The sequence below is a fragment of the Miniopterus natalensis genome, chromosome 4 (genome assembly GCF_054644295.1).
Source record: "Miniopterus natalensis isolate mMinNat1 chromosome 4, mMinNat1.hap1, whole genome shotgun sequence".
Taxonomy (NCBI): Eukaryota; Metazoa; Chordata; class Mammalia; order Chiroptera; family Miniopteridae; genus Miniopterus; species Miniopterus natalensis.
The window spans coordinates 44152884-44176407 of NC_142084.1; the positions used below are offsets into that span (position 1 = coordinate 44152884).

The following is a 23524-nucleotide window of genomic DNA, read 5'->3' on the forward strand; positions in this document are numbered from 1 at the left end:
TATTAAGTTCTTTAGATTCCACATATAAGCGAGATCATGTGATATTTGTCTTTTGCTGCCTGGCTTATTTCACTTAGCAGTCCTCCCCATTCTTAAGGTGTTAATCACATGCAAGCCCACCTTGTCACAGTGTGGGCACATTAGTTATAAGCCTATCTTCCCCATTAGACTAGAAGCTCCATAAACACAGCGACCACTTCCATTTTGATCCTTGTCATGCCTCAGCTCCTCACAGTTTCTGCACATATTAGGATATCAAAAATAACACTTATAATTAGCAATGTAAGACATACTCTAATCAACAATGACAGAACTACAGAAATAATAACTGAAATATTATTTTCAGCATAATTTGACTCATTATTTTCAGAATAAGGTAAGGCAATGTAGGTAGAAATTGTAGAAAAATACATTTTATATTTTTATCATTTAGTATTAATGTCTTATATATAGTATTTATAATATTTTATATATTTATATATTTCCCACCCCCTTGGGAAAAGTAGTAAAATTTTCTAGATATTTATCAGTTATGCAATTTAAGCATAAATTAAACTGGAAGAAAACACAGTTTGATATGCGATGAAAATGTAATTTTGTTATTAAAAGACAACCTCATTTAGCTCTTCCTGTATCTTTAAAAACGCCCAACAGAATATAAACTTTTCTATTAAAAGAAATATACAGTTTTAACAACACTTAATGCACACCACTTCCCACAGATCTTAAAGTATTATTTATTTGCAGGTATTAATCTAAAAAATAGCATTTTTTTGCACCTCCATTTTACTGACAAGAAAGTTTCTGAAAATTACCAAAAGTATTATAACTAATTTTAGCTAAACAGAAACACCTTTGGCAATATACATTTTAATCTCTATGAACAGAGTAACAGGCTGAGTTCCATTTCCATTAAAATGAACACTACATAAGCTTACATGTACTTGCCTGGCTTTATTTTACTTCAGCTGCTTTTTATCACCATGTTTCACTGAGACCGAGCATATCAAGAAACACTACACTTAATGAAAAGGGCCAAAGGGTTAATATCCCACTGAACTACCTTTTTAAAAAAAAAAAAATGTTATTTCAATTTTGTTTATAACCATTTTGTTTTGGGGAATATGAAAAATATGCAAGTAATAATTTTAACAATAGATATACTTTGGACATACCATTCACTTCCAGCTCTGAATGTAGACAGAACATGCCTCATCTTAACCTTCAAAGTAGTCAACACTATACATATGGGTTTCAAAATCCTCTTTGGCTTTCAACTTCTAATAAACATTCTAATGTTATATATCCAAACTGAAGAATGTTACATTGCTAAAAGCATATACATTTTTGTATATAAACATAGTTGGAAATTTTAGGTAAATATATTGAAGACTACAAAATGCAGTGCAAGATTATGAAAGATGCAAGCTAACTGTATCAATGCTTTCGAAATTAAAGAGAAACAAAATACACTAAAAGAAAAACTGATAAAAAATTTTGGAAGAGGCTGTGGTTGGCCATTTATTACTTTTTCTGTATTACAGTTAATTAATATTCTAAAAAGGTCTACAAAAGGCTGAACAACCTCTCAAGCTCTGAATTCATGGCACTGACCTTAGACTTTCTCAGAATGATTTTTAATGTACTCTGTTATTAGTAAAACCTGTTCAAACACATGCCCCATCTGCCAGCACCCCATCTGCAAGAGAGCTTCTTATTCTTGTAGACAGTACAACTTCTGCCTGTTTCCTTCTCTTCTCTACATACCAGCTGTATGGTAATGAGTATGAGCAGCTGAAAATACTGCCTGATAACAAAGCTAATATGAAAACAGCAGAACAACACTTCCCCTCAATGAAGCACTTGCAGCATGAACATAGCAGATAAGCTAATAAAAAGAGGTGGGGGGTGAGAATTTTATTTGTGTGTACTGGGGGTAGGGTATTTGTTCATGTGTGTATGTTAAATATGGGGTTTCCACATAATTAAAAATAAAAAAAAGCAAGAGTAGCACAGGGTACAAAAAAAAATCTAAATTTCTAAATACTTTTGTTAAGACTTGTGAATCAATTCTTTAAATGTTTTTCAAGTCTCAATTGTTTTATAGTGATGATATATCAGGTACCATTTTGACAAGCTAGTTTTCAAAGATGTTAACAAGTATGTTCCATTTCCTAATTAACTTATTTGGGGCCTTTAGGGAAAGAAATGGAGTCAGAACTTAAAATCATAATGGCAACTACTTGCTAGACGTCTTAGCAGCTAACATAATGTGTGAATCAATAAATTCTATGTTTTTAATTCTTATACAGCCATTTAAATGTCTTAATTTAATGGTATTTGAAGCCAGCACATTTATTCTGAACATATGAGAAACTCTAAACAAAATACTAAAGTGGCACCTGTTACCTTCTTAATTGAGGAAGACAAAATGGGGTTAATTTTACATATATGATATTCACAATGAATGAATCTACATAATGTAAGTAGAACAAAAATCACATTAATTTTTTATGTTCAGTATCTTTCCATTTAGAGATTAACAATCATTAAGGAAACAGTCTGAGAAAAATGACTATTCAAAATTGATGCTGTGCATTTCTTCACAATTTGAAGAAACTAAAAATGAAAAAATATTGAAAATACGAATCGTAGGTAGGTAAAAGAAATAAGTACAAATATATCAGGACAATTAATTATAATTTTTACCAACACAGAAAAGAAGTATTACGTGGACTTCATAACAGTTATTAATAAGTCCTTATTACATAACCATACTATCTATAGGCTATTTCATTTTATCCTTACAACAACCCTATGAAGCAGATACTATTATCTCCACTTGACAGATGGAACTAAAGTGGTGGGGCTAAGAACCTAAGCCCAGGTCTAACTGGTTCTAGCGCCTATGCTCTTAAGCACTCTGCTTCTGAGATAAACTCCAGCAGGACACGGATTTGGGTCTGTTTCTTCAGGTTGTGCTCCACATGCCTAAAGCCATTCTTGATTCACAGGAGTTGAAGAGACTGAATGAATAGATGGAAGAGATCTACTCAGTTGTTTTCTTTTAAGTGTAAATCACTTTAAGTGAAAAAATTCTGCTATAAATTTTGTAGTAACTCTCATTGTTTTGATATTGAAAACAGCACTTACTGACTAAAGAGTCTTAAAATTGGCTGTTTAGTAACCTAAATTTTGTTCACTTGTCAGTTTGAAAAATTAAGACTTTATTTTAAAAAATTATCATAATTAAACATTCATTTTGAAAGGTTAGTACAGATTGAATAAGAACAAAATTGCACTAATTTTAGTATTTTGCATATTTTCATGAATTCACTTGTCCTCATTTTTACTATTAAAATATAAAAATGCAGTTTTCCTGTAAATTAGTTTAATGTAGTCCTTGACTTCAAATACAAATCAAGGCCATGAGTTTCCATAATATGAAATCTTTTATATAATATATATATGAGAATAATAGTTCCAACTTAATGGAATAGTGTCAGTTATCCTTTAAAAAGATGTACAGTCGCATTTTCTCAGAGAACAGCAAACTTTTAACACTTACAGGTTAAAAAAAACACACCAACAAATTCAGAAGAGATTTACAAAAACAGTACTATACTGCCCCTACATGTTCAAACTCGTAGTAACAATGGCATTTTAAAATCTGAAGTGATAATGCAGAGATTTCTGTGGATTACTGAAAAACTGTTTAAGCTTAAATTGTTCCCAAGTGAACTATATGAAATCATCCACACATAAAAATATAATTAAATATAGGAATAACCTATAAGTTTCAATTTTCATTTTCAATACTCTCATGAAGAAGAAATTTAAGAGGACTTCACCCAACATTATTATATATTTTTTTCTCTCAAAAACAGATTTCCTCATCATTACATGAAGATAACATAAAATAACCATAAATAAATGGCTAACTAGCCATGTCTTTTGGGGTTAATATTAATGTATTAATGTTTGAGAAATACTTACTGTTGATCGTTTCCCCTCTAGACCTAAATAAATGTCAATCAAGTTTATAAATATATACATAAACACTTACATATATAGACACTATGAAAGTCACAAACCTTTATTAAAGTAATACCAGATTTACTTTAAAAATTTTAATTATTTTATCTTTCACATTTATGAATAAAATACTGTATATGCAAATAAAGAGATGTGCTGCATGAGTAGGTACTGGTAAAAGGAAATAACTGAATTGTAATTTCTAACATTAGGAGTGTCACTGGCTTTACCACAAATGGTAGTCCTACTAGTATTACTCCTACAGTAAAATTTACATATTAAAAAAATCTTAAATTAGATCTATCATTATTTATATCTACCATAAGTTATATCTATCACTACAGAATTGGTTTATATGTGAGACACAGATTTAGTTATACAACTTTCTACAAGCCAGGGAAGACCAAGAACTACAAGTGTGGTCCAGGAACAACCCAGAAAGAAATGACAATTGTGAGCCTGAAGTTTCTTTGCAAGAACATGAAAAATGGAATAAGATGGAATAATACTTAATCTTTCAGAGCCTCAAAATAATATTCTATACTAGATACTATCTAACAGTATTTGAAGGCCAGTGGATTCTACATACCATACCAACATAATCCTATCAAGTCAGGGTAAGAGTGTGCCTGTGTATTTATGCACGTGTACTTAGTATCCGTATATACATGTGGAGAAACTATAACACAAATGATCATCCACTGGTTTAGAAATGAAATGTGAATAATTTAATAAAGGAGCCTGGTGACACACTATACTGGAGCAGACCAAACATGCTGCCCATGCCTCAGCAGAATTCTGAATCACTAAAATGTTGAATTATAAAAAGTAGGATTTTTTTCTGCTTTGTTCACTAATGCAACTCAAGCACCTAGACCTGTGCCTGGCAATTAGTAGATACTTATTTGTTGAATTAATTAAGTAATCAATGTTCCTCTGATTTTGATATGTGACTACAGAATGGGGGCAATGAGATAAGTCTCTCAGAGACAGAAAAGCATCCGTGGCCTTCTTAAGGGAAGGTCTCTGCCTTACTCACCTTTGTTACACTAGCAACACACACAGGGAGTATGCCTAATATATATTAGCAGAATTATAATTAATTTAGTGCTGTTAATTTTCCATCGAAATACTGGGAGAAGTAAAATGTGGTCAGGGTTCCCATCCCTCATTTTAAGTGTAAATATGCTAGCAGGAGTTGCAGTTAATCACTGAAAAAAATAATATATGAGCTCCAAACTATCATTATATTACATGGAGCTGTCTATAACTAGGTCAATCAAATTTAGGAATTCATTTATATAATGTATGTTTTAAAGCATTTAAATATGCATGCTCAGAGACTTAAGATAAGGCTTAGACTACTCTGACATTTCAAAGTGTATTCCATTTTTCATGTGGGTGATAGCTGTAACACTCAAAGGTCTGTGGAGTTATTTCCACAACTTTAGAGAAAACTGCGTTTCTGACTTCAGAACTTTTTGGAGTTTAGAAAAGTAATATGGTGCATATAGAGCGTATTATAGAACATTCTCAGTACATTACACATCAATATTTTTATAGCAAAATATAAGAATGTTAAGGTAAATAATAAAAGGGACTTTCTTGTTCTACGGTCAGATTTGGCTAACTTTAAACGTTTTTTTGTTTTTGGTGTGAGGGTTTTTTTTTTTAGTTTTCAGGGCTTTTGAATTTGTGGTCTGCAGACAAGTAACTGAATTTATTATTTCATACTTGTCTACCTTGCCAGGAGCTTAGTAGTCTATTTAACATATTTTTCACCTGTCTCCCATACTACAAATCTTAATATTAAGTTAGTTTCTGTTAAGCATAATCTACAAATTTAAATAGCCTTGCCCTGTGATGTTAAAATTACTAAGCCATTTGTACAGATTGTTATCTATCAACAAAAGGGATAACAATTCATGGCAGTTATTTCTATGATGTAGTTGTAGATTTATAAATCATGTTATAATTTGTTTTACATTCATATCTGACAACTGAGGCACAACCTAATTATCTGATGACAAAAACAACTAGAAAGCAGTGTTTTCAGTAATTAGATACTGAGGCCATCATAAAGTGTGGGAACAAAGTGAGAATTCCATATTTAAAAACACAGGATTACATGGCAAAAGTTAACCCTTAAAACATCTGGAAACTAAGGATCCATTTACTCAACAAATGCTTACCCAGGTCAGTATAGCAGTGTTCATGATGCTGGAGCCAGATGCCCGACTTAGAATCTCAACTCCATCACTTACTAGCTTTGGACAAGTTATTTAACCTTCCTATGCCTCATATTCCTCATCTGTAAAATAGGTTATTTTAAGGATTAAATGAGTTCATATGTATAAAGTACTTAGAATAGTGCCTCCCTTACATCCCAAGTTAGACTATGCTATTACCCTATTTTATTGTCAACAAAACATTAACAGTTACTTTTCTGTTCCCCTAAATTAGAATCCAAGCTCACCATGATATAAGTTCACAGGTTCTAGAAAAATTCCTAACTGTTCTAAGTGCTCGATACATATTTTGGGACTGGTATTAAAATTAATACATTTCATGTGAAGAAATAAGTGAATAATTTGCAGCAGTACAATTAACATGAAAAAAAAGATATGAGCCCAAGTTCCTTTTGTCCATCATTTCTCTGATCATCTGCTTAGCAAACTTCCTTCATGTTAAGAGTGAAGGCTTTCCTGAACCATTTGCATTGAGACTTGGATGACCTGCTCATGCTCCCGCCAGTACTTTGTACATGGGCCCATTTAAGCAAGTATCCTTTTGTACTATAAGGTTTTTTTATGGTTTTACCACTAGGCTATAAAATGCATTGTGATTTTTTGATTTTTTGCAAATCCACAGATAGATGAGATGAAGGATTATCACCTTTTATTTATAAGCATTAACTTCCACAGTGCAGAGAATAAGACGGTAAGAAACGTACAGTTTATATTCTGTTTACTCATATTCCTGCTTGAGGCGTGAAACATTCTTTATTCTTTTTTTAAAATATATCTTTATTGATTTTAGAGAGAGGAAAGGAGAGGGAGAGAGAGATAGAAACATCAGTGATGAGAGAGTCATTGATTGAGCCCACAAACCGGGCATGTGCCCTGACCAGGGATTGAACCCTGATCGCCTGGATCCTAGGTCGACGCTCAATCCCTGAGCCACACCCGGCAGGGCGAGGCATGAAACATTCTTAAGAAGAAAAAGATTGATAGTATCTAATTAATTAATTCCTTTATTGATAAATAAGTAGTGACAATAAAGGATATTAAATGGTCTGAAAATGCCAATTTTCCCTCAAGTTCTGATGGAATATATGTGTAGGGGGGAAAACTTAGGAAGTCGCATTTAAAAAACAAATCTGGTACCCCACTGCAGTTTCTCTGCAAACTTGCTCACATCACCACACTGTTCTTCTTACTTGCCGTAGTACTATCATAATTCTGCTTTACTTCAGCATTTTCTGACATTTGGGGCTATTGTCGACGCTCAAAAGTATCACCTAAATGACTATATCCTATGTTTGTTTCTCCGTTTTCAAAATTGGTTAGTAATTACTTTTAAAATTAAATGTCAAACTGTATCTGAGTTTAGTTAAATTTAGAAAGTGAAATATTCAAAATCACAGCTGCACAGTCATTTAAAAACATTTAGTAAACAAAAACACACCATAAGTTTTATAGTACCAAAAACTCCTTAAAAAATTTTCCAAGTTTAACACATGCTTCAATGAACTGATCACATAAATATTTAACTCACGTTTCCCTTCATATCACTGTGAGCATTAAAAGATATTAAACTCTCTGAGTTTACAGCCTAATTGAGACAGGTTTGAGGCTGTCAAATAATACCACCTAGCAGTACATATATGTCTAAGGGCCAAAGATGACAGAATGTTCCATTAAAGGATGACAACAATGATGGATGCAATCAGTGTCAGGAGAAAGGTTCCAACCAGAGAAGGAAGCTAGACTGTGAAGTCATGGAAAAAGTCTGGAGAGACAGAGGCACAAATGTAACGTGGATATTGAACAGACTAGTGTGAGGAAGGAGAGCATGATGCTGGCTTTTTAAAGGTTTCATATTTCTGTACGTTAAAAAAAATATCCATCTAATATTTCTACTTGGCTAAGAGTTCCATGAAATGGATAGTGAGTTTCATGAAATGTCTTTCAGGCATTAAGACATTTTAGAAGAGCAGACTTGCTACAACCACTTTAAATGAGAATTAATCATGGCTAGACCAGAATTTTTTTTTTTAAAAAAAAAGGCAAACCTGGATTGGGGCTAAAGGCAAAGCTATGTCAGAAATGTAAGACTAAGTAGTAGTGCTATAAGAAAAGGCAAGTATTTCTGGCAGCTGCTCTTGCTAGCATGAAAAGTACTCTTGTAGTAGAGATTATTAATAGCAATATACTTTGAGAGAGGCTGTCATTTGTACTTACAAATATGACACTAAAACCTAGAAATGTAAAAGGATAAACTAAGGTGACAAATAAAATTTGAGATAATCATAAGACTTGCAGTAAAAATAATGTTAAATAAATGATAAATCGTGGATCATCTTTTTAGATGAAAACAAAGAAATAGTTTTAAAACTATAGGAAGAGAAGAAAATTATAGTTAAAACTAATACAGGTGACAAGTCTATGATAAATATTATTTTCTATAAAGAATAAAAAATAAAATCACCATGAGCAACAAATAATTTCTTATCTGTTTACATATTTTCCTCATGAAACTTTAAGTATAAACACATATTATTCTCTTACAATGAAAAACATTCCTCTGATAGAAAACCTAGAATAATAAAGGAAATACAACAATAAAGTATCCACTAAGCAAAATCCACAGAACTTTGCCATGGTAGGAATAAACTGGCCTAGAATATGATCTCTTTCTCTTTAAGCAACATTAGAAGTCCCTCATACTGGTTTTTAATTGGTACAATCTTTCTGGAAAACAATTTATCAGCCTTTAGCTAGAATAAAAAAGTTCATACTTCTTGACCCAATAATTCTACTTATAGGAATCTGTGTACAGAGATGTTAAAGATTTATGTATAGAAGAGTTCAAAGCAGGTCACTGTCCAAATCAACCACAGTAGGAAAATTATGATACATTTACATGGCAGATTATGCACATATGAGTAACTGCCATGGGGAACTATCAGTAATATATTAAAAATGGATTAAAGTACCAATTTTGTTTTTAAACAAATTATTTACTTAAAATTATTATGGTGGTTATTTCTGAGCAGTGGAATTACTGACAATTTAGAAAATTGTAAAGAAAATATTTTCTTCTAAATTTACATAGTGAGCATTTATTTTATCAAGAAGGAAAAGATATTAACTACTGGAAGAAAATAAAAATTCCCTATATCACCATGCAACTCAGAGAAGTTGGGGAATTAAAATTTATTAAATTCAGGAGGGTAATAACTCACAAATTTGCTTTACCAACTGAGTTTATAATCTATTTTTGGGCCACATACAAAATCTTCATACAAATACACACTTTAAATAGAGATGCTGTTTTCTGAAACAAAGACAATACAACTTTGATAAAACTGGCACCTTTGTTGAAAGATACTAATGGGCTCAACAACAATCTATTAAAGGAGCATAACAGATTAAAATTATATATAGCTCAAACTAACTGAAGATTATACATACAAAAACAAATTAGATTATACATATAGTGAGATTAAAATTTTGACTACAGGTTTGTCTACTGTCACCATCACTAAATAAACAATGAAGAAAAATCTTGAACCCAAAAGAGTACTGAAGCTAAGAGAGGTATAATACTGTTTTTACCTTTCGTCACCATTATCAAAAGTACTAACTGATAACTGATGAAAATGAGACCTCACTGCACGCTTAATGATTAATCTGTCAGACACCCTGTTCTCAGCTGTTGCCTGCCAAGCACAGACCCTGAAGTATGACAGATTCATTCCTTGACCAAACTCCAGTGAGGCTCCTCTGATTTCTTTTTCAATGAGGCCCTGTCCTTGGGCATGTTCTCAAGAGCCAAATTTTAGCAAGAATCCTGTAAGTCAGTTTAACCAGAATCCCCAACCTTGGTATCTGACCACCCTCCATACGGGGTCGCCCTCCGCATCCACAGGGCTCCTCCTCCGCCATCCTTCTCCAGGTGATTTTTTATCCACTAACTCTCACCCTGTTCCTTGGCTATAAATTCTCACTTTTGCTCATTGTATTTGGAGTTGAGTCCAATCTCTCTTCCCCACCACCCCACCACCAAAACTCCTTGTAATAATCACTATACCTATGGCAATAGTCCCCCAAATAAAGTCTGTCTTACTGTTTTAACAAGTGTCATGAATCATTTTTTGTTTAACTGGTATCATTCCTCAGCTTAAAAAAAGACAATAAACATGCATACTGTTAAATATTTCCAATTTTTTATGACTATAATTATTGCATAATCCATGGAGTAACTTTTTAAGTGAAATATCTTAAAAGAGATTATACACACACAGACACAAAAACCCTAAATTTATAATGGACTATGCTACTAAAAGTTATTTGTCAGTCAACTGTTCGAATTTTTGAATGTATTTTCTCATAGAAGCAATGTCAACAGTGATAGGCTCCCAGGATTACCCTCCCAAATACTAATGTAACAGTGGTTAAAAAGTATTAAGTTTACAAGAAAAAAATGTATAAAGGTTATACAGTAGAAAGAGAATGACTATTACCTGCAGTATTAGAAAATCCTGGGGTTAAATAAAGGCTTTATTATCTACCAAGAACACTGGGGAAAGTTAATTTGTTTGAGCCTCAGTTTTTTGGTCTAATAAAGAGAGATATTACCTAACTTACACTACTTAACAAACATTTAAATTATTTAAGGATTAAGTGAGTTAAAATATACAAAATAGCTGGGACAGTGGGTAGGATACATAGTAGGTTCTTTTTAAATGACAGCAATATTAATAGCATTATTATACTAATACTGTACATTAAGAAGAGAAATAATAAGCAAATGTTCAAATCCTAGTGATAAGACAAAGATTTTTCTCTACTTAACTACAAAAGAATAAGAAGAGCAGATGAGGGTTTTAAAGGAAATGAAAGGCTTAAGACCCTATCAATCTCATTCTAAAAAATTTACCATAAGCTGAAACTTACATACAAGCAAAAGGACATATGCACAAGAGTTACTGCAGTATTACTGTATTTGTAAAAACCTGTGTCCCTGTTCTGTAAATAAAGTTTTATTAAAACAGTCACGTCCATTCACCAATTTGTCTACAGCTGCTTTCATGCTACAATGGCAGAGCTGAGTAGTAGTTTTAATAGTAACTTATGAGGTTCATAAAGCCTAAAAATATTTAATGGCCCTTTGCAGAAAAAGTTTGTGGACTCGATTTAAGTTAATCCCCAATGATGACAACACACAGGAATGAGATTAACATTTCTTGAAATGACACAAATATCTGATTTTAATTTTATTCCTATTTTCATTTAAAGAAAAAATTTAAATAGGTATTTGTTATGGAATACAATTATTACAAAATGATTTCCAACTAATAGAAATTCCAGTCATATATTTCATTACTGCCTGAGCTCTTGGGTTTCAGGTGAACAAGTCCTTGTCCCACATTGTCCCCACCTCACCTCCCTGCTACTCCAGCAGCAGCTCTACCCTGTTCTCTTAGTCAGCTGTGTTGCGGATGCTTATGGGACACACAATCAGTACGTGGTTCAAACCCAAGACTGTGTAAGGCACTCTAAAAACAGTATTTGTCTATAAAACAGCATAGTCAACCAGGTATCTTAAAAAGTCTTGTATAAACCAACAAGTGCATGTCACTTAGAAATTTCCACCAAAATAGTGACATTGAAGAATAACCTTACGAGAATATCCTAAATGCTTTAAAGTCTCCAAACAAAAACAAAATGAGTTAAGAAATGAGATTTAAGCATTGGAGTGCATTTGCATTCAACATACTATTTTTAATTATAAGACAGCATTATTTCTCTTATTACTTAAAAAAACTGCTGCCCGATAAGCTATTAAATTCCATCAAGCTGTATCCTTATATATGTTTAAAATGTAGAAAAATAATGTGTCTTAAGATTTAAGAAATACACTATTACCACAATTAGGCATTCCAATTTCAAAAGTAATAATTTTTCAGAGATTTTATAGACTAAATAAGTTTTTCCTGTAAAATTTCTCTTCCTTAAAGGACAATCAATTCTTTTTAGAATAAAAAGTTATGTACTGAACCAGTATTCTCCAATTTTCCTGAATCTGAGACTTACCTATAGGACTTCAAAAAATATACAGAACCCTGAGCCTTAATCCAGATCTTTTAAATAAGACTATCCAAAAGAGGGAACCCTAGATTCAGTGTTTTTAACAAGTATTCTAGGTGATACTTATAATCAAAAACTTCTGAGCAAATATAAATGAGGATCTTAATACTAAAAACATTTTGATTTTAGGTTAACTGATTAACAGCTAGACTGCTATTTCTTTATTACTGTTAGTATTAAGTCCAAAGTGCCTCTCATAAGAAACTAGAATAATTCAAACAATAATAATTAGACTACCAGTACTAATATTATACTTAATAATGAGACTAATAAATTTCCTGAAAACAAGAGATATAAACTGAAGTTGTACTTATAAAAACTACTTTAAAGATTTTTCACAATTTTCAAAGTTATATTATTGTGCAAACATTAAGAGGACCAATGTCTATGATGGAAGGAAAATATCATGTTTTTCAAATTTTCATAGGTCAAGGCTGCATACAGTCTTATACGAGGTCACCGTACTTTCCATTAGTTCACTACTTAGAAGGGAAATAATGGCTTACAAGATGCAGTAATCTATCTGCTTTGTGTATTTTATGTATAACTATTTGCTTGAAAGAAGCTACTCCTTATTTTGTAAAAGATAAACTGGATGCTAGACACAAAATATGATTAATTACATATCATGCCAAAAGTCTTTTTTAAATCTGATAAAGAAAAATACAGTTTAAAAATATTTATCATTACCTTTACCAACAGAGAGTTAGTAAATTAAGTAACAAAGAGCATGAGAATCAATTTAAAGCTACCTAAATAAACCCACTGCAAAAAGGAGGGAGGATATGATTACACTACCCTCTAATATTTCTAATAGTCAGAGTCAATGAGTTATGCAATAGTAAGTTATTGGCAGGCAGGCAGTCTAAAACTGAATGTGTTAATTCTGTTTTTTAACTATTTCTGAAAAATGTTCTAGTATAAACTTTATTTTTCAAAGTTAGTCCCCTTCTATTATTAAAAAGCAAAGACTATAATTTAACATAACATAGTAACCTAGAAAAGTCAAACTGAATAGTGACCCTAGGAAGCCCTCAGGGAAAGCCTTGAAGTTCTCTATTAATTTTTAGAACAATATATCTTGATTGTTAATACCTTAATCCTTTAAAGAAAACCCACACTTCTTTTCCTCAATTAAAAAACTTACTTGTGTTGTTATTTTCTTTTACAGAGTATTAAAGTAAGAAGCTAATTTATTAATGACTTTAAAGCTATTAGAGGACTCTGTGGAAATGCTTAAATCAAAGCAGTGACCTCATTCAAAAGTTACAAATGTGACAAAGTGAAAGAAGAGAAAATAAAAGAAACACTTTCTGCAAACAGTAGAGAAGATAAAAGAGTGATGGAGATATTTGTATTCCATTTTCAATGTTTAAAAGTATATTACATTTAAACGCCACTTGAAATGTTTTTCAACATGGCTACTACTTGTTTGGAGTAGAAGTGGAAACTAATCAAAAGGAACTAAGACAATAAAAAACATATTTTACAAAGGTTATTTAAGTCCCAGCAGATAGAAGATCCTCCTTACTAAGGAGAAAAAATATTTTTCAGGTGTTATGAGTTAATCTACTTGTTTAATAGAATATTTTCCCTTTAATTTTAAAAAAAGGTTAAAAAGGGTATTAAAACACTAATAGCACTGATATATGCAAACACTCATTTAATCTCAGACAGGTTTTTTGGGGTTGTTTCTTCTTTGGCTTAATGTGTTCAGAATCATAAACATATTTTAGATCTAAAAATACATCACTCTAGTTAATAATTCAACATGGCAATACCAAGTAACTCAGAAAATACAACAAAACTGCTAATATTAACAGGATCAAAATTTGGGGGAGGAGAGTGGGCAAAACATCCTGAAAAACATCCAAAAGTTGATTATATATTAGCATAAGTTCTACAAGATCATTGTTAGTTCAGGATCGTCTATATATAAACTGTTATCGTAACTGCCACACAATGGCATGTTATTTTTATTTTACATAACAGCAAAAAGTACTATCTCTGTTATGTTAAGTTTGAGTTTAAAAAATAGCAATTTAAAAATAATGCAGTTTAACGTGTCAGATAAATCTTGGGAACTTGGAATACTCTTTACAAGAGCTAAATATGGTAATTTCCACCTATAAGGAGAACACCACCAGCTTTTTGCTTTCCCCACAAAATAAAAACTGCAAATTTTGGATTTTAATATTTACCAACATATTTCAAAAATGTACTTTTTATATTAAACAATTTAAAATAAGGATTTTAATATCATAAAATATAAACAAAAGAGAGAAAAAGGTGGATTGGGCAACCTGGCCCTCAAAGCTCTCTATCATAATTAAAACTAACACTTATATAGGTTTTTGCTGGCTACATAATGCACTGAGAGTTTTAGTTATAAAAATAAATTGAAAATTGAGGCATTTCTTTACTAAAGGAGACAGAAATACTTCATTTAAATAAATATTCCTATGTTTCAAATGTGTAAGACTTACCCGTCTTCGACAAAAGGGGAGGCCTTGGGCAATGATGCTAATGCTAAATATCTTCATCACAGTTTGGTGTGGTAGAGGCTCCTTTGCACTTTTAAAATCAACAGGAACCAAGCCATGGTTTACAGTAGCTTTCCCCAGTTTAGACATTTTAAAGCTCTTCTTTGTTGATGAATACTCTCTACATGTAATACAGGCACATTACTAAAAACTCTTACTACCAAATTCAAATATTAATTTTTTATTTAAAAAAAGAAAGGCTGAGAACCCAAGGCCTGCTGCTTTTGTCTTTCAACCTTCTCCTAGCAAATGTCCTGACCTGTCTGAGGCTTGGTGAAGTGCAAACTATCCTAGAATAGCCAGGAATTATAAACTACTGAAGTGAAAGCTCCTGCTCCTGCCAGTCAAACAGCTGGTGAACCTCCCATACAAAGTCAGTAATGTGAATACCACCGAAGCAGGGCTATGCTGTAAAGGCCCTTTTAAAAGTTCTCCAACTACTAATGTAGGTATTCATTCCCTAGAAAGTGAAAGTAAAGTTTTCTTTACAAAAATTAAAAAATAAACATTGTCTTTTCTCATGAATATCTAAGTCTTCCTTACCGAAATATCAATATTAATATTTTAGGAATGTTTTGGATTATGCTTCAAATGAAAGGACAGTGCTTATGCATGCTCAAAATATATATATACACATTTGTTCTATCCTAGATATATTCAGAATGAGCCCTATATTTTCAAGTGTTTGTCTTAAGCATGCTCTTTTCCTTTCTCATACATACCATTCTCTCTCATACTCACTAAGACATGAAATCGACACAAGCTCTCTATAATTATTAATATGCATTTCAGGTTAATCTTAACAGCAGATATCTTAGTTGTTTGCAAATTTCAGTTCAAACTCTATAATTCTGAAAAACTCAGTGATTCAACTTGAAAGTATAACAGGCATGTGTTGTGATTCATTAAGAATATTTAAAAAACAAATATTTATAAATGTAACCTGTGATGAGAAGTAAATGTAGTAAAATGAATAATAACTAACCAGTTAATTGCCAATCCTTAGTGCCTAGTTTCTCCATGTAAACCTTGCTAAAACATAGAGAGGGAATCTGCTCCTCAAGAACTTTCAGCGGTTCCCAATGCCTAATATAGAATCTGGATATGAAGACTCTCCTCTAAATGGCCCCAAATGAATCTTTCCAGCATTATTTCAAATATTTACCTAAATTAATCACTTATGTCAGTGTTAATTAACCTTTATACTACATTTCATATTCAAACCCATGAACTAAACAGCTACAAAGATGATAAGAATAAAAGCTCCGTGTGAGAATACATAGTTTTAATAGATGGCAGATAACAGATGTAAACCATCTTTCAGAATGCTGTTAACAGTTTGTTTTCTCCTTCTATTCTATGTTCTTCTTTCAATAGCCACTCATCTCATTTATCTCTCCTTCTAAGAGCTTTTATGGATCTTTATAGTGGGCATTTAGAAAGTGATATGAAGAGAATTAAAAAGGAGAATGTCAGAGTGGGTGATTTCCTTTCTAACTTTGGAGAGATCTGTCTTACTAAATATAAAGTGTGCTGCTAGGAGGTCAATACATAAACAAGAATTACTCCCAATCCTACCATGATACTACTTTCTCTTATACCACAATTTAAAATGTAGTTAAAAATGCAAAACCATTAGCAGAGATGACATTTTTTTAGCTACACAAAAATAAACAATTGAATTTCTCCAAAGATATACAAATGACCAATAAGCACATGTAAAAGATTTTTAGTGTCACTAATCATTAGGAAAATTTAAAATCAAAACCAGAATAAACCACCAATGCCCACCCATTAATGAACCCCAATAAACCACCAAAGAACACCCATTAGGATGGCTAGTATTAAAAAGCAAACAAATGGGGAGGGAGGGGAGGAGAGAAAATAAAAAGTGTTGGCAAGGGTGTGGACTGGGAAAATTGAAACTAAAATCAAGTGTTCGTTTTTCTGCTTATAAGAAGGCAGATATTATTAAAAAGTAAAATAAGTTTTTCATTGTCAAGAAATTGTTTACAATGATAACAGTAGTGAAAACTAAGGCTGTCTGTATATCAAATGCTGTGTTTTACTCTAGATGCCAAATTCTGGCAAACACAAAGCGGTGACACTCTAATTCAACATCATTTTTTAAAAATCAGTAAATAGCTGCCCTCAACTGGAGAGTACAGAGCATTGCAACTCTAGCAAACCAAACACTAAATCAAACTATGCCTACAACAATATATTTTTGTAAAAAGGAGACATTATGAGTGATTGTACAAAGTGCATGCTAATTTCCAAATGTCTGTACTATCATGTCTCATCTTTTTTGGAACGTTCAGTACTTCTAAAGAAGTGTTCTCAATCAGCATGGAAACATTCAAAATACCAAATCTTCAAACACAGAAGAAAACCTTAGTCAGTGAGGGAAATCACAGAGAACCCCAATTGTTAGTACTTTAAAATGCAGCTAGTTCCATGTATTCAAGAAAAAACAAAGTTGTGGTTTTAATTATACTTTTAAAAACATTTAAAATAGTCTTAATTATTAAACCGTCATCCCAAACTAAGACTCTTCAAAACAGACAAGCTCTTTTTGAGATGATGCCAACAAATACTGAGGAAGTATAATATAGTAGGTAGGAGCAGCGACAGCTGGGCCCAACTGCCTTAGTCCAAAGCCTGGTTCTACCACTTACCAATGGTATGACCTTAAATTGATGCCTCTGTCCCTCAATTTCATCTACACAGAACCCACCTCACAGGATTTTGGGATTAAATCAGTTAATATAAGTGAAGTGCCTAGAATAACGCTTCACATGTAGTTAAGTGCTTTATAGATTACATTTCAACTTAAAAGTCACAAGAAAACAAGCAGAGATTTTTAAATCTACCTGTAATAACTGACAGCAGAATATTTTAACACATAATCATTAGCAACTTTTAGAAAGATTTCCACAATTCTGTCAAAATTTTTACCTAAAAGAAGCTGTAGTATCTTAGCTGCAGTGTCTTGAAATTTTAAGATGCCAAACATCACTGACTATCCATCCAAGAACTCAACACTGGAGGCCTTATGGTGAAGAGGTATTTTGCTCACTTACTGCTTTCTGATTTTTCTTCTAAAAATTTGCATTGGTCAAAGGCGATTATATATAAATGCTACATGCAATAAAACATCATCAGAATGGTATTTCTAAAATATATTACAGTCCCATACATTCCAATTCTCTTACAACAACAACAACAACAACAAGATTTACAGCAGTTTATTCCAGATCTTGACCTTCACTTTCATTCATTATTATACAGAAAGCTAAGATTTAACTGCTCCTGTCCAAAGGCCACAGCATATGAATGACATAAAGATTTTCTATTTTTCATAAACTATTTTTGAATCAGCTAAAACAAATCACTTGGAAGGCACAAGTTTACCAACAAGTATGAATGACTTTAAGTCAAGAGATTTCAAAGGCTCACATCAAAAACTTATGTCAGGGAGAATACCAGCATATGCCAGTTAAACTCGGTATTATTCATTATGACTGAATTTAAGCAGTGCTCAATTTACTCTTTTATAGAAAAAGAAAAAAAGAAAAATCCAGATGCTAAAATTACACTACTACTAAAAGAAATTAATTAGAGTCAATATCTTTTTGAGATGAGAATATGGTATTATAAAGCATACTACTCATTTATTCAGGAATACAGAGTGAAACAGATTATTCTCTACACCTAAGTCATTGTTTCAGTCTTTGCTAACACCTAAGATACCAGAGTGTTAAAGTATCTCCCTAAGTCTAAGCAATTCATGTACAAAGACAGAGCAATTAAACACAGGAAAACAATATAAATCAAGAAGTTAAGTTCTTTGCTTAATGATAAATGAACTGTCAAGTTTGCATTAGTAACAAGTTGCAAACACTACATCATTACTTGAATTGTAGAAACAAAAGAAAAATTAGACTTAGTATCAAAAGAAAAGTGAAAATATGACATTCCATTTAAAGTTTTATTATTCATAAAAGGCTTAAGGCAAAAAAATAGAAATCTTTGATAAAAATTAAAATCATATTCAAAATGATTCCTTAAAAAGTTCTAAAAGACATTTAAACACTCAGAGTGTTCACTAAGAAGGATTACAACCTTCAATTATAGTGTATTTGAAATATTTATTACATCCATGTAAGTATTTAATGGGTGGAACATAGTATTGTATTTCCCTGGTAATTTTCTTTTTCCAGGCAAAAAGGTTGCCCCTAACTACATAAGAGAAATAAGCTTGGGTGCTGAAACAGCACAAACAGTTTATGTAAGTGCTATAAAAATGCGAGCTGGTAATTAGATATTTGCAAATAAAAGTATTACACATATACATGTATATATAGCATTTTCAAAATAAAACTGCCACAATGCCAGGTTAATCAAGTATTATCATTGCTGTGATATATAATCCAGGTCTGGCTGCTGGACATTTAGATTGTTTCTGAATTCTCCTGATAATTTCCAGCTATTTCTAAGTAATTGGCTAAGAATAAGGTTGAGTCAAAAAGTAAAATATAGAAAAATCAACCAAAAAAGTCCTTAAAAATAACAAAAACACCATATGGTGCACTAGAAATTCCATGATTCAAAAAAAACACCAAAACCAACTATTTGCATACTTACAAGTTTATTTACAACAAAACTAGTCTTGATTGAACTGTTGCCTCAATCCGTTTTCAACCAAATTACCTGGAGTTCACACTCCAGATAAACTTATCAGTATTCAAAAAATACTAGGTGAATTTTAAGTTCTAGTTTCAGCTCCTCCACTAACCAGTGACCTTAGATAAGTCTCTTAACTTGCGTCAGGTTTCAGATTTCTAGAATAAGGAGTCTGGGCCAGATGGTTGTAGAGGGTGGAGGGGATCAATGGGGAAAAAAAAGGAGACATCTGTAATACTTTTAACAATAAAGATAAATTTTTAAAAAGTATATTACAGTTCTAATAGTTCCAATTATAGAGCCTTGTTTTAACGTGTTGGATTGTCAATTGGGTGAGCCTTCCTTTATTATAGTTGTTAATAGTATAGTTTTACAAAGTGTAAAGAAAATTCACTGCTTCAATTCATTTGTGTATAACTTCTAAAAATAGGCCTCTATTCCTCTGTTGTGAATATTATTGTTATTTAATAAGAAAACATTTTTATTTGGAAAAAAGTTATAGACATAAATGATTTTTTTAATAATTTTAAAAGATGAAAATTGTAAAAACTCACAATTTTTTATTCCATACTATATCATTACATGTATTTCCTTTCCTACCTACCACAGTCACCCAAACAGTGACATACAGAGTACATTTAAGTTCTTTTTTAGTAAACTTTGGATTCTATTCCCATATTTGTGCCTAAGAACTTGTTAACATTAAAAGACATTTTTCCTCATTCTTTCATTAAGCATTTAAAGAAATATTTGAGATAAAACAAAAATCTAACTATTGGACTGAATTTTTTTTTAAGTATTTCAGAAATGCCCAGTATAGAGTCTCAATAACTGTAACATAAGTTTAACTCTTACAGTCTGTGCTGGGTTACCCCAGCTGTTAATTGGTCTTACACAGCTGCTCACCAAGAATTTAGTTGATGATTATTATAGTTACACCTTTAAGTCAACTATGACAAAAATGACATAGTAATTATAAGTATTTCAGTCATGCAAAAGCCTTATGTGATGACGGAGTAAGTGATTTAAAGCAATTTAATTTTCCACAATTCTCAAAATATAATTTAAGTGTAAAAAAGAACACAAAAACTTCTTTAATATCAGCTTTTTAAGTTTCTTCATCTAAGTTACTTTTATGTGCAAGTTTAAGCATAAAAGGGTCATTAACTTCACTTAAACTAAATGTTACTTATCAATTATTTATTTCTCCTGTAAAAATTCTAAAGAGTGTTTACAGGCCAGTGAATCATAAATAAGGGTATAATACTAATACTTCTTTTAAAGTACAGCAGGTGGTTTTCCTATATAGCTTAAAAAAAAAATTAAGTTATAATGCAGGAAGTTCACCAAAGTGATGGTTTAACACCTTATAGGAATTTATCCTATGAAAAATACAAAGCTAAACTTCACTATGAAAATATACAATATTTAAGTGTTGACAATGTTAAAAAGTAAAATACCCACTGGAAATGACGTGTTTAGCAAGTCTCTGGCTATTTTAATAATCAACTTGACAAACACATATTACATTGACTTGGATTTATATTCAAACTAGTTTGATATGTGATAAACAAAAGAAAAATCAACTTTTGGATTTCCTACAATTTTGTTTTTATTCCAAGCTAACTCAAATGACTAGAGGAGCAGGCAAGTAAAATAAAAGAGAGAAACATATCAAGTTTAACACCTGGAAAAGTCCATTTAAAAGATGCAATTGATTATTGTCATGGAAGCACATGAGCCCAATAAGGCCAGATATTCCACATTTGCAAAAGAAGGTGAAAAAAAATCCATATTTTTATGTGAACTTTCCAAATTTTTAATGTGTTTTTAAAAACAAATTTAAATGTGTTTTTAAAAATACTATATAAGACATCAGTCTGTAAGCTCTGCTTTGTTTCTTTCTGGAGTAAAGAAGCATAAAAATAAGGTCTAAATAAAATATACGATTATTGACACCTAAATGATACAGAATAACGATTCTAAAAGTTTTAATCTTATATACCAATTAACAGAGTGAAACAGTAATAAGAAATAAACCCAAAAAACTAAAACTGTCATAAACATTACAGAAGTACCTCAGCATATTTACAATTTTCACTCATTAGACCCTAAGACAGATGGCAGCATATTGGTAAAGTACAAGTAATTCCTTCTAGAAAATTAAATGTATAATGTAGACATAAAACCAACATCTGTAGCTAAGGAAATGAATAACTCTCTACATTTACTTCCCAAATTCACCAGTACTTTCTTCATACTTTAATTCCTCATTGCATCTAATTTCAATAACCAGAAATTGCCACTTAAGACCAACCAGAAACATAAAAAATTGAAGCATTTTCACTTTGAAAATAAAGCATCTCTTAAAAGCAGCCATTATTTCGAAAACAGAGACGCTATCCTTAATAACATCATCAGCAAAGACCAACTGAAAAGGACATGATACATTTGAACAAAGTAAATCATTTTCTAGACACAAAAAAATCTTATATATTATTTTTAGCCCCAGAGATCTATGAAAACAATCATCATTATTTACATTTCATATAATTAGAGGTTTAAGTTTGCAAGCAAGATGCTACCCTGACAATTCTCTACTAGTAGGAATCAGGCTAATATTCTAGATCAGATACACAGCTAGTAGCTATATCAACATTCTTCAAAACATGTTCTCTAAAATACATCCTAAATAGACATAATTTCAACCCGACTGAAACGTATTCTTTTCATTTGTAATGACTGTTTTTATTTGTTTATAACCATCTCTTAACTGTGAAAAATTTAAGTATTTTCTATAGTATCAAGCAGCAATTCTAGAATTTCTACAGGAGTACCAAAGAGAATCTTCCCTTGCATGTATCCTAGTTCCAGCTATTTAGGTCAAGAACACTCAAGTATCATTATAGAACAGAACTAGCATTTTCACCTCTTCTGAACACATTCATGTGAGAACTCAAAGCCCCAAGACTACCAAAATTTACTTTTAGGTTCTCTTTGAAATTCCTAGGTTCAGCATTAATAACCAATTAGGGAGGAAATGCCTGTCAGAAAGCAAAAGTGCTTCAAGGTTAGCACTAACAAAATTTACAATATCAAATAACTGAACTTGATGCTGAAAATCACAATAATTTAGGACAAAAGAATCAATGGAATTGTTTCAACCCATCTAAGAAAGTAGGTATCTTTGGAACTAAAAATATTTTGCACAGCATATTGTCTAGCCTGGAATAGTTAGTTAAGCTAATTTCAGTACAGTCTTGTAACATTATAATAATAAATCTTATGAACTGTAATAGCTAACACTTATTAAGGATTTACTATCTGCCATTCACTTTTCTAAGTACTTTACATATATTATCTCAGTGAATCCTCTCAATAGTACTATTGTTGATACTACTACCATCCTTAAGATAACTCTACAAGAAAGGTTAATAGTTTGCCCAAGGTCAAGGGATAGAGCTGCTAGTATCTGAAAACCTCAGCGACTTCAGAGATCATACCCTCTACTTACCACTGTTTATAAGCATTGGTGCATTCATTATAGCTGTTATGCTACTGGGAGCACAGCCTATTGGATCACTTATGAAGCCCCATGTGAGAAATTCCTTTTATATAAATTAGAAAAGGGGGTTGTGTGTGTGTATGTGGATCTGTGTGACTGATGTGTTTTCTCTTTCTGAGAGGAGTTGGCACATCTTCACAAGGAAGCAGAGACAAAATAATAGGCCAATATTTTGCAAACTTTATATCAGAAGCATGTGGGAGCTTAATAAAAATGTACATCCCAACCCTAGAGATTTGGTTAGGCACAACCCTGAAACTTGCATTTTTAATAAGCACGCCAGATGTTTCTGATGCATCTGGTCTAGGGTCACACTTTGA

At 31.8% G+C, this 23524-nt stretch overlaps 1 protein-coding gene across 4 annotated transcripts in view; it reads right to left on the reverse strand.

Moving 5' to 3' along the window:
* FBXW7 (F-box and WD repeat domain containing 7) overlaps positions 1-23524 on the reverse strand; it is a 154260-nt gene that overhangs the window by 42095 nt on the left and 88641 nt on the right. The window contains exon 1 of one of the 4 annotated variants that reach the window (XM_016197794.2): positions 14897-15168. The exons of the other annotated variants lie outside the window; for them this stretch is intronic. Coding sequence (XP_016053280.1) covers positions 14897-15043 — 147 coding nt within the window. The 5' untranslated portion in view covers positions 15044-15168. Of the gene's footprint in view, positions 1-14896; positions 15169-23524 lie in introns of those variants that run through there. 4 annotated transcript variants of the gene reach the window in all.